We start from the raw sequence: 12388 nt of genomic DNA on the forward strand, positions 1-12388 counted from the left end.
GTATTGCCTGCAGTGGTCTCAAGTATCTATCTATTTTATATAATCATCAAAAGGGGAGGATCCGATCAGAGACAAGAAACAAATGGGCAAAAATGACGCAGATAACAGGACTATTCTAACCTTGTGTTTCACGGTTCAAAGCTGAGTACCAGATGTTGTGACGCTTTTAGAGTACTTTGTACAGTCAAATGGTCCAACATCCTGCGCTTTCCATTTGACCTGCAGGGACAGATGAGATGCATTTCTATCAGCTAAGGGCTCTCAATTCAGTCATGTTAGGGCCAACAAAGCCTTTTTCATCTATGCAATTCCAGTTATTATCTTGAGAATTAAATATTTAAAGAATGAAATATTTAGGGGTAAGTTTCTCGCTGGCGCAACATCTTGGCTTACTGACCAATAAAGTACCACTAAATTCATCTTGAGAAACCATGTCTCAAAATTTGCAATTGCAGAAGAGCATACCGGTGACCACAGGCTTGGTTCTAGAGCAGTTTTGTCGGGAGGAGAATTTTGCACGGCGCCAGTCTTTTATTCCAAAACTTCCTGATAAGAATATATCCACCATTTCAGACTCAGATGAAAAACTTAGTCAAAATTTTTGAAATACCAGTTGCACGGTGCAACAGGTTCCTAGTTATATTATGTCCTCAGGTGCTTGGGCAAAATACAAAGACCAAAAAATTATTGGTGAACTAGATTTTATCTTGTTCCATCAGACTATTATATTCATCTAGTTACTTGTTTGTAACTCGTGATGATTGACCTGGTTCTATACAGTAACTATATTATATGTACAACATACCACATGAGGTACGGATTAGTGTCTGAGCATAAAAAGCATGCACCCAGATATCAAGATTAGAAACTGGAAAGCTGGCATTTTCTCTGTGCTAAAGAATTATATGGACATGAACATGAACATGGTAGCAACTTATGAAAATAAAGGCGAAAAGCTGACCTGCCCACGAGCCTCCATGACAGCAAGCCATTCTTCTGTAAACGGTACCAAGTTCTTCAAATGATATGTAAGGATCGTATTTGCTTTTGATCTGTCCAGTGCCTTAATATTTCTGTAAAAGATTATAAATAAACATCATCAGTGCACTTGTAAGTCAATTGACTGTATGCAGCCAAATATTCAACAGACATACTCTATTTTTGATGAACCCTCTAGAGCTGACACGTCTGAGTCAAGCACCATTTTATCTGCCACGTTAGATTCTACTGGTAAAGTATGTTGCCTTTCCGCGCACAAGGCGTAGGTGCTTCCAGTTTCATAGGAGAAAGCTCTGTGCTCCTATAATTGTGGTTATGCTCACACCCCACATGTAATGATGGAGTTTCCTTTACAGCTGATTCATTATTTGTTTCAAGCTCCACTCTACCATCAGCATTTGGTTCTTCTAATGAAGCAGGTTAATTTAGCTTCATTACACAAAGAACCACCAAAATCTGAATTACAGTCAGCTAGAGCTGGTGTTCCACCGTTTGAACTACCACAACAGGGTGTCTGGCCCGCACATACTGTAGATTCCAGTAAAGTAGCACATTCAGTATTCTGGTGAACGTGGGGATCAAATCCCTGCGAGAAATCAATACCTGGAGTGCATCTTTCAACTCCGGACAAAGAAATTGCAAGTGTGGTCCCTCCAACATAAGGATTTTCCAAGTAAATTGCTTCACTAGAACCACTCTCTAACTTGCTCTGACAGGTGAGATCACTAGAGGAGCATACTCGAGATGAGATGGAAGAGGGCAATGATGTGCCTCTGACGATAGGTTTGGTTAAGGGCAAGTGGATTTAAGAGAGGAGTCAATAGATTCAATGGTTGAGGGATAAACAGCTTTAAGAGTGTAGGAATTCTCAAATGGTTCAATTTCTTTTGAAATGCCCCTTCTTTCTACACGTGATGTGTCACTGTACACAACTGGCATGCTATTTCTGGCAGCATCATTCTTTGCTGGATTCGGTGGTTGTATAGTAACTTCATTTCCAGCCAATGAACAATTAACAGCTGACCTTTCTTGATTATTTGCATTCCCATATTTTGCTGAGTATGTAGTAATAAACTTTGATGAGGATTCCTTTTCTGGAGCCACCAAGGTGCTGGGATTGCTCTCTCAAATTACAGGTAATAACACAAGATTGGAAGCAGTTGTGCAATTTGTTTACGGAGGCTTTGTTAGATCTAGTCTGTCTTTTAGATCCTGAGGCTGCTTATACCTGGGAGGTTTTATTAATGATGAAGAATTCCCCATAAAGCACCTTCCCACATTTCTTTTATAAGCATTGCCATGTGACACATGAGCATTTTCCTGAAATGATCAGTCAATGAGGTTTTGATGAGCCCTATTAAGAAAATAAAAATCAAATGGTGTGAACGAAGCACAAAATTAGTAATTTAGAAGCTAAATTACTCCATCAAGAAACAGATTTCCAAACAACTTCCATACCATGTTCTACACGTACATTTATACCATTTTTCCCATATATTTGCATCGAACTAGTTTTCAAAGGTTGTTTAAATACAAGCAAGAACACAGTCCAGAATTACACATCTATTTATGACACAAAAATATTGTCAAAATCACATTAGTTTCATATACAGAGAAAATAGGAAACACCACCAGTGCACTAAACCATAATAAATATGATGTTTATTCTTAAAATGGAAGAATGTAACATAATACCTGAGTGAAAAAATCAACCCAAGGTGAAGGCATTCGAAGTGATGATGGCTTAGCAAATGTAGATGCAGGGCCACCAAAGGAACGGGAGGGGGTAATTTGTGGATGTGGTAGAAAAATTGTGCATTTTACAGAGCCGCTGGCTTCTTCACGTATGGCAGTAATGGCAGGCACCTGCAAAAGCTAACGAGTTTGTTTAGGAACATTATAAATGACTAACATGGCTCCAGGAAGATTTACCAAATGGGGATGCAAATAAAATATTATGTAGCAAATTGAATTACAATTTATAGCACGTGCTTAGCACTCACCACATTCTTTGCTATGCCAGATCCAGAAGACACAGAATTGTGAACTTGCTCGGCTTTTACTTGAAAAAAAAAGAATATTTAGTCAGACAGCTAGTAGACACAGGAATGCCAAAAACTAAGAGTAATAAACACATGTCATCATTGGGAACATGAGAAAACTTAGTTTCTTTAGAAAGATTGAAAGGTCATACACACAAAGATTACATGGACCTAGTTTTATGTTTGATTTCAGAATAGTTGTCAAGGATGAGGTACTTCATGGGGCTGTAGGAACAAAAGGTTGGGACTTTTCAGCACTCCTGGCATCTGATCTGTAGGGGATGAGCTTGCTACTTCCTTCTGTGTATAACTAAGTTAAGATAAACAACATTTGTAGTTATGAAGAGGAAGTTGTAACAACAGCATGAACCGAGGAGGTAGCCCAGCCCTACTACTGCTGTTAAGGAAAGAAAAACTAAAGCCTGCCCAACCCACAAGACTTTGTAAGGATATATATAGATCCTGAAGGTACTCGTGGTATGTATTTTTTTTATGCTTCTTGAAGAGGCTTTGTTTTGGATTTCCTGCAATTGGTAGCGTAGAAAACTAGCAACGTTGCCGGATGATCCTTGGTACTAGAACCATAACAACAAGAATGTGGGTAGTGATGAACTGACCATGGATTCTCTCCATCGATTCCTTTGAGGAGTTGTCGCTGAAGAAAACAATTTCCTTCCCTGCCTTTTGGTGCTACAATTTTTCGCAGGCAATTTTCCGCGAGAGTTCTCTGCAGCTTCCTTGAGTACACTCACAGTAGCAAATCTCCCAAAGCGGCAGAATGGGGACATGTACCACCGACCCGAGAGGTGGGGCTCGTATGTGCCATGAGTTGGGAGCCAGTAAGCAGAGAAAGCTCTTAGTTAGTTGAGCAATGTTGCTGAGACAGCTCAAGTGGAATTTGTTGGGCAAAGAATTAGTGTACCTTGTTCGGTGAAGAAAGTAGGGTTCCAAGCAATACTTTTCCTCAAGTTAAAACCTGCAGTCTTCTTCTTTGTCTTCGGTGAGGATGCTGCCCCCCCCCCCCCCCCCGCACAGCGCTGGGCAATATATATAAGGCAATGCTTCTTCCAACTGCATCATCTACATTCTTGTTACATGTGTACCTCAGGTGATTATTAAATTTGGAATGATGTGGGGAGCAGAAAATAAAACCCTAGCAAATTTAGGGTTGGAAGGGCAAGGGATGGAGAGGAATAAATGCGAGAGAGGAGGTTTCACCGGATCCGGTGGGTAGGTGGCGCGGCGACGCCATGAGCGGGATCTCAGCTCAGTTCAGGATGGGAATGGAGGTTAAGGACGGAACTGTCTCTACTATTTTTCCATTCAGCCAAACCGACGAAATTAGTCCACCGCAAGCAGTCGGCCCAAGCAGCCCAATCACCGCGAGCAGTCGGCCCAGGCAGCCCAACCACGGTGAGCAGTTGGCCCTCGCATCCTCCACCCCAGCACCATCTCCGCCTCCGATGGTCCTCGACCACACTCGCCTTCAACCGCGAGCTCGTTGAGGCCATCAAAGCCTCCCTCCTCCACTCCCCAAATGGGAGGTCGTGGTGTGGGCCGGCAGGGGAGGTGCTGCTCACGACGCTCATGTATGCCAACCCATACCTATTCTATTCCATGGTGGCACCATGGGATACACATCCTCTGTAGTACTTCTCCCTACAGTTGGGTCACTGGTGTGTGGGCCTGATCTTATACGTCAGTGAGGGAGTAATGCTGCAGAGGAATCCATGGTAATTTTCAGGAGTTTCTACTCGGTGATTCCTTTCCTCAGTTTGAGCCGAAATCATTTTACTGTTTTTTTCTACTCGCCCTATTCAGAAACATAAGAAAGTGTTAGAATTTGAGATGTCAAACATCTATCCTTCATCGTTGGAAGATGAGGATGCATGATGACAACCAGGTCAATCGTAGTAACTGTTACAGCTCATTATGTACTTCGTATAATAACTGACACTGAAGCAGGGGGCACAGTGACCACCCCATCATCATCGTTGATTGATGCTACTGGTCTTGCAGCTGGAGGAGCCAGAGCGTCGGCCGTGCGGACTTCCTGAGCCAGAGCGCATGGGCAGCAGCAGAGCCACTGCAGGCAGTCGGTGAGGTCCGGCTTGCCGCAGCAGGCGTGGCTCGCCGGCAGACGGAACCTCCGGCGCCCTCTGGATCCTCCAGAAGCCGCCGTAGAGGAGGCCGAGGACGCAGAGGAAGACGCCGGCGAGGCCCAGCGCGTCCCTGATGTCCTCGTTGTCGATGTTGACGGCCGCCAGGTCGAAGATGAAGAAGGGCGCCAGGCACAAGAGCAGGAACGTGGCGATGTGGACGTACATGTTGCCGAAGCCGAGCCTGCTCATGTTCCACCCAAAGACGCAGCAGCTGCACAACACCGAGAGGTAGGCCAGCGACATGTCGTCCCACACATCCAACAGCCCGCCCGCCCATTCCCTGCTCTGCTGCTTGTCGAGGCTGCTGCTCTTCCTCCTCTTCCGCTGCAGCTGCCGCGGATTATTATTGTTGTTATTGCAGGAGGAAGAAGAGGCCTCCTCCTCCTCATCATCATCATATGCCTGTGATGCCTGGGCCTCGTAGTCGTTCCCGAGAGGGCTGAGGTTGTTGTACAGCCCGGCCACCGCCGGCGCGCAGATGGCCACCGAAATGGTGAGGGCGACTCCGATGACGGGGCGCTCCGGTCTCCGGTACCCAAGGTTGAGGCCACACAGCGCGTACTGCGCGAAGCAGTTGAGTTGCAGCAGCAGGACCACCACCGTGATGTGCTTCCTCTCGCTGGGCTTGCAGGTGCCGTCCTTGCAGTAGACTTGCCGGAGCTGGAGCATGTCGCCGGCTCTCCACCGGCAAAGGAGCGCCAGGTGGTAGAACCTCCTCGGGTGCTGGTACAGGCACATGAGAGTAAAGAAAGCATTCAGGATCTGGTTGTTCACCTCGAACCATGTGTCCCTCTGCGGTTTCGTCGCCAGCACGCGGTTGAGCATCCCGGTCCTCACCATGAAGAGGATGCCCCCTGACGGCTGACACCCCGACGGCGACGATCCACACCAACAGAGCCATGTTCATAGGGTTCCCGATCCACTCCTTGGCCTTGGCCCACAGGGAGCCCCAGTCGACCTTCTTCACAAAGGCCACCGGAGTGAAACGTCTGGAAAGCATTTGGCGGGTGGACGAAGCAGGTGAGCTCGAGTGCCACTCCTCAGATGGAGATAGTGCGTGTGCGTCATCGTAATACTGCTTGTATGAATCTGAACCATTTCCCATCATTCCTGCTGCATGATGCTGTTCGCCATGTTTCTGCAGTTTGGGATCACCAGCATCACCACCTGATGAACTGCCCATCTTATCTATATCTTCTTCTGGGACCAATGCAACTAGCTAGCTGATGAGGGGCTCACAACTGGCCTTGGTCTACAGGGAAGAAATGATTGACTTGTCAATTTTACAGAGAAGGGGTTGCTTGAGTTTGATTGATGAACATATATATGCAGTATATATAATGATTAGTTCTGCTACAAAGGATTACAAATTTTCACAGTAATATCTAGTGGTCAGGAACTGAAAATCTGCAATACTGCAGGACTATATATAATTATATATACAATCAACAACTTGTTCATGTCTCTATTTTCAAAAGAAAGAACAAGAAGATACAACTTATGATGCGTAACTAGCTAGCTTGTTGGAGGATTAATTGTCTACAGACATATTTGTATATGGAACTTGATCGATACATACATACATGGATTTATCTCCTGATGAAATCTGATGGAGAGGAGGGGAGGGATCATCTCACCTGCACCTGCTGATGGATGGAGCTGAACCGGATTCCAACCGATGACTCTGGCCGGCAGCCCTGGAGAGCTCGATCGCCTCCATCCAATGGAATGGAAATTCGTTTCGTGGAAGCTGGGCGGAGCCTCCCGGAGAGAGAAAGAGACTTGCTTCTTGCCTTCTTGGACATGGTCATCATCCATCGGTCGACAAGTCCAAGGTCAACAATGTTAAGTTGGAGGTGCACAAACACAAGTCCAAGTCGTGCTTGGCGTATTAAGCTACCGCTTTTCAAACAAGACAAACCTGTGCCTTTTTAAACTTCAACGAGTTCCAAGCCAAATGCATGGTCATCAGAGTAAGTACAACAGCCAATTTACAGCAGGACGGCTATGGATCATCGCCAAACAACAAACAAGAAGTGAGCTGTACTGTCCAGCAAAACAACAACAGCTCCAGCATGTGCCTCTCTACCCTCTAGCCCTTTTCTCATCTACTGTACTATACAGCCACCTCAAGGCCTACTGAAATTGAAATTCGACAAATTTTCCTCAGAGGAGGGGGGAAATATAGTAACCTAGAACTGGATACATGTACTACGAAAGAAGCCAGATGTTCTATTGCTTCTCTGCAACATGGGCAGAAAAACTTGTGTTTCATTGCATGGTTTCAGTTTCTTTGCGCGCACCACAATGTTAGCCAGGCGAACGGAAGGTCAATCTCTGGAACCCACCATGCCTTTCTTCTCCTGCGTAGACCCTCTGGACTCGCACTCATCTTTGATCATTGCCTTCTTTGCAAGCTCGTAGCCTGCAAAGTTCATTGCTCCGAGAGGAGCAATCCAGAAGAAGCGAGGGATCGCACCCTTGAACAGGCCAAGGGGGCCCTCACTTCCAAGGATGGAGAAGACTATCATCTGCATAGACACTGGTGTGCCTGGAGGGGCAGTCATCATCCGTGTTTTCATCACATCAAAGGGGGTGGTGACAACTGCTGCAAGTCCTCCAGATAATGCTCCAACTGCTATAATTTCCCATGGTTCCAAGTCCCTCTTCGCAACATGCTGTGCTGCCTACAAAACCAAAGCCATCATCATTGAGACATGTGCCCAGATGTAATGTAACTACCTTTTCGAAATTACGACAACCAAAACGCATACTAGTGGCACTGATAAACATAATGAACTGACTAATTAGTAACAGTGTCAAAAGTTCTACCCCTAACTCTGGTCCATTTGGCATCTACTCTAATGTGACAAAACAAATGAATAACTCTAGTCATTCAGATGTTTACATATTTGTACAAGAAAAAAAACCATTAAGCTGCCTTTTTGCAGTCAGAGGCATGGCATTTTTCAAATTGATAGAATAGATAGTAAGCATAAAAAAGTCCAAAGGCACTCAAATGAAAATTTTAAGTTAATAATATACGTCACTTCGAAGGTGTGGTGAAAATACAGAATCATTAACAAATTCAGGGTACCTTCTTAGCTTCTGCATAGAGGCACATTCCAGCAACATAGAAAGGAACCTCACGACAAAGTGTGGCACCAGTGCCACGAAAAAATCCCATTGGGCCATCTTGCCGCATGGTGCCAACAATCGCCTCCCCTACGTTGTTGAAGATTCCAGCCTGCAAACGCTGCTTGAGAACCTCACAAGGGATACGGACTGCAGTACCCAGGACTGTGCTGCAGAAGGAAGCCATTGATTGCACCTACGGAAGAAAAGGCAGATCATCAAGTAAGTTCTGTAAGCACAACAATTATCACAAAATTTTAATTTTTGCCTCTATCCTTGTTCAGATGCCAAGTAAGAGGTTTTTACAGATGGACTAACTTCCCTTTTTAAGCTACGCAGGCTTTTCTACCATGAATAGAAGTAAGTTGGCATGAATTTTACAAGAACAGGTAGCTCACTTGACGAGCTTACATTGATCAAATTGTCATACAAGCATGCTGTAGTTGAGAGCTTGCGGAAGATCAATTTTCTGGATAGTATTTGAGGTAATAGAGAATGAGAAAGTTTGTTACTATTAAGAGGTTTTAAAAAGTTTGATCATGAGCTTTATAAGGTGAGCTTGGGCCTGCACAGCAGATATAGAGGAGGCGAATTTTGCACAAGGTGGTAGTGGAGTAGTAAAATGTACCTGAATCTCTGGAAGTGCTGGAGCGACATTAGTTAATACAAGCTTGCTTGCTTCGAAGATTCCTGTCCTCAAACCATGACTGCAAAAATGCCACGATTTGATTTCTACAGCCTACAACGAATTTGGCATATAAACAATGGAATAGCGCACACCTTGAAAACTGGCCGAGAATTGCTGGGATAGAACCTCGATACAATCCTCGAAGCCCAATTTGTGGAAGCTTTAAAATGAGCTCCGGAAATGAGAGCGTAGATGATTGGACACGGGTCTGATACAACACAGAAGATAACGCAAATGAATTTTGGATATTTTGGTCAGCAGACTGAAATTCTGTCATCCTATACTAATCCACAAGATTACATTCTAACAGATAATGCATTGGCATAAATATCGATTCGTGATGGGCAATCATAGTCATAAAGAAAGAGCTCAAAATGGGATACTACACACAGAAAGCTCCTAACTGTGCTTTATTGAATCACTTGTCTGAATGAAAACGTTATAAGGAAGCATGCTACTGTACCTTCATAGAATCAATAGGATGCAGTAGAGAGGTAGAGAGTGCGCTAGCAAGGCCTCCAGCTAAAGCAGACTTCAAAACACTTCCGGTCGATATTTCAACAGGTGGGGGAACAGCAACAACAGTAGCAGCTTCAAACCAAATGCTCCTGAATGCATTTTTTAAGTGAAGAGAAAGTAAGATGGCAAATCAAACACCAGATAATGCTGAAACCTAGTAACAATTGGTGATTATTTCCAATCGCACAGTCACTATTCACTAAAGCCGATGCAGAACATATGTTTCTTTGAACAGGATTCCACAAACATACCGAGGATCATCCTCAAGGCGTTCTGAAGGAAGGAGAAGCATGAAGTTGCGGAAATGGCCATATGAGATTGATCCTTCTGAATCTGCATTAAGATACCGTAGCATCGCAGCAGCGTTATCTTCATTGGCCGGGAGGCCGGCACTTTTCAAGGAAGTCAAAATTTGATTCTTGTGAAGCGTTCCCGACTTGCTCAAACACAACGTGGTATATGCTCGGAGAATGGTTGGCTCCTTCTGTTCCATCAAGGATAGAAATTGCTTCCAGCCAATCGATTTTGAAAAAAAGTTGCTTCTGGTACGCCGTAAGAAGTCCCGAGCATACCTCCTAGGTAACCGTCTCTTCCTCATTGCAATTTCGAGATCTTCTAGAGTGACTTGGCCGTCACCATCTCTGTCTAACTCTTCAAAGAACCGCTTTCCTGCAGCAGCATAATATTATTGCAAATATCACCCGTGCCACAACTAACACATAAAAAGAGCAACCTTTCATAAGTAACTTCAGTATATTAACAGATTACTAAATCAGAATCCCAGTTTGAAAATTGTATGATGGATCACAAAGAATAGACTGACAAAATAACATGATAGCACCGCCCTGTTCTTGCATGGGTTAATGACAATATCTGATAGGCATATCTTTGATGGTAGCTCACCAACATTTTCTAGATAAAGTGGTATGATAATAGATAATATCAGAACAGATTTATGCGGTAAACTGTAAACACAAATGGCATATCCTGAATCTCAATATTTGAAGAAGCCCAGTGGTCAAACTGTGTAAAATATAATGACATCAAAACTGGCATATCAGCCTTCTACATTGTGGACTGATGGCCGTTGATCTAATGATTTCTGGATTGGTTAGTACCAAATGGCAAAACCCATGAAGCATTGGCCATTGCAGACCATCAGCCTACATACGGAAAGAAGCTGGGGACCTCCCAATTGAAAAAGAAAAATGATGTTACCTTCGATTTCTGCATATCTGAAGAAGTCCTGCACAGAGAAAAGTTTCTTCTTGTCTGGGTGTCCATCTGCTGATGTTGATGATCTGCTCACCAGCTGCGGGACCAACTCGATGAGCTCTGTCAGTGAAACAGCAGATAGTGTCGAGCGCAGCCGCTCCACATTCGACAATGGGATGCTAAGCAGCCGAGCAGGTAATTTCTGTACTGACTGTGGTGTAGCACTAGCATTGTCCTCCTCCTCCCTGTCCTCAATTCCACCACGAGCCCCCTCCTGGTCGCTGATCGGTGCTGGGGCAGGGGACGCACCCATGATGTCTGCCGGGGGAGGCGGTGCCCCAACCTTTGCGAAACCGAGGTTGGAAAGGAACCCGTCGAAATTTGCCCTCTTTCCTTCGATTACCTTCCTGAGAAGCTGAAATTGATGGAACTGCTGGGTAGCGATACCAAATTCGGCGCCTTTCTGCTTGCAGGCATCCTCCAGTACAAGCAGGTTGTGCGAGAAGGCGTCGAATGCAATGCAGAGGAGGAGCTCCAGCTGCTGCTGCGGGCCGGCTGCAGCGCTCCGCTCCCGGTCCCGGAGCGGCCGTGAGTGTTTGCCTCCCCGACGCCGAGGCTTGGGGCGGCGCTTGGTGTCGTCGCCGCGGAAGCATCTGGCGAGTGACCTTAGGGGCTTGTGGAGGAAGTTGGTGACGACGACGTGGAGGTGGAGGAGGCACTCGGGCTCGGGGTCCTGCTCCTGCTGCGGCTGCTTGGGATTGGGATTGGGACTGGAATTGGATCCAGGGATGTGGATGATGGGAAGGTGAAAATGGGCGATGGCACCACGGGCGCCGGCGAGGAAGGCCTCTAAGGGGCTGTCGGACGCCATAGGCATCAGGGACAGGCACTACTAGGTGGTGCTTCCGGTGCGGTGACGGTGGGTTCCGGCGAGCGGCGGGAAAGGCATAGCAGCAAGGTGAGAGAGACCTCACTCAGAGGACGCTCCGTGGATTGCTGCAAAGGCTCTTCTGGCCAGAGAGAAGATAGTGGTGGTGGAAGCTTACAGCGAGCGGCGGGCGGTGGCGGAAGAAGCCGGCGGTAACGAGGAGGGCGAGGCGAAGGCGAGCAGAGACAAACAGACGGGAGGTGCAGAAGCGGCGAACCGCGACCATGAAAAAAACACCGTAGAATTATTTTCTTAGAGAAATGAAATGAATTATGATTTTCCAGATGTGGCATGCCTTTCTTCCTTTCAGAATAATAATCGAGACGCTCTGTTATCTGTTCTTCAAAAACAACCTTAGCAAATTATTTTTAAAACAGCCCTCCCCATCTATCTTTCTAAGTATTTCTGAAAATCCTAAAAGCCAGCTATTTGAACAGAGCTCTCCATATAAGCATACTCTCTGCTTCCATAAGCACGTAACAAGAAGTGACTCTCCTAAATTGAGAAAGTAACGAATCTATTTCTTATTACGACAATCTCTCTTCTTCTCTGGCGAGCAAGCTGACGACCTGTTTCTCTTTCTAGGAATGTCAGCTCAGCAAAATTCTAGTTGGTTAAAGTTTGGGGCTAAGGTAAGGAATTCGGGTGGAAATCAGATATAACGTTTCAAGATCTAAATGGATGAAAAGAGTAAGCCACC

General features: G+C 45.4%; 2 protein-coding genes and 1 pseudogene across 2 annotated transcripts; all 3 read right to left on the reverse strand.

The window, feature by feature from the left end:
• Positions 1-135: 135 nt before the first annotated feature.
• LOC112884190 lies at positions 136-4293 on the reverse strand. Its single transcript, XM_025949553.1, is given in 12 exon segments — positions 136-219; positions 466-546; positions 962-1073; positions 1155-1257; positions 1260-1413; positions 1415-1772; positions 2177-2319; positions 2695-2865; positions 3659-3828; positions 3831-3907; positions 3957-4050; positions 4260-4293. Coding segments are annotated over 12 exon segments (1581 nt in total).
• Positions 4294-4845: 552 nt separating this feature from the next.
• LOC112886599 lies at positions 4846-7050 on the reverse strand (annotated as a pseudogene).
• Positions 7051-7131: 81 nt separating this feature from the next.
• Positions 7132-11901, reverse strand: LOC112886594 (calcium-binding mitochondrial carrier protein SCaMC-1-A-like). Its single transcript, XM_025952542.1, has 7 exons — positions 10764-11901; positions 9797-10214; positions 9490-9634; positions 9119-9234; positions 8967-9045; positions 8301-8534; positions 7132-7890 (listed from the first exon to the last, which is right to left on the reverse strand). Exons 1-7 carry the CDS (start codon positions 11635-11637, stop codon positions 7534-7536), a joined length of 2223 nt encoding a protein of 740 aa, XP_025808327.1. The 5' UTR covers positions 11638-11901; the 3' UTR covers positions 7132-7533.
• Between the last annotated feature and the right edge of the window lie 487 nt (positions 11902-12388).

This window comes from Panicum hallii, chromosome 3 (assembly GCF_002211085.1).
Source record: "Panicum hallii strain FIL2 chromosome 3, PHallii_v3.1, whole genome shotgun sequence".
NCBI lineage: Eukaryota > Viridiplantae > Streptophyta > Magnoliopsida > Poales > Poaceae > Panicum > Panicum hallii.

Bases quoted from the DNA above. Each gene is read 5' to 3' on its own strand.
- LOC112886594 (XM_025952542.1), bottom strand. From the start codon at position 11,637: ATGCCTATGGCGTCCGACAGCCCCTTAGAGGCCTTCCTCGCCGGCGCC. The intron at 9,046-9,118 runs GTGTGCGCTATT...GCATTTTTGCAG, and splicing joins ATTCTCGGCCAGTTTTCAAG to TCATGGTTTGAGGACAGGAA. The intron at 8,535-8,966 runs GTACATTTTACT...TTTCTTCCGTAG, and splicing joins CAGCACTTCCAGAGATTCAG to GTGCAATCAATGGCTTCCTT.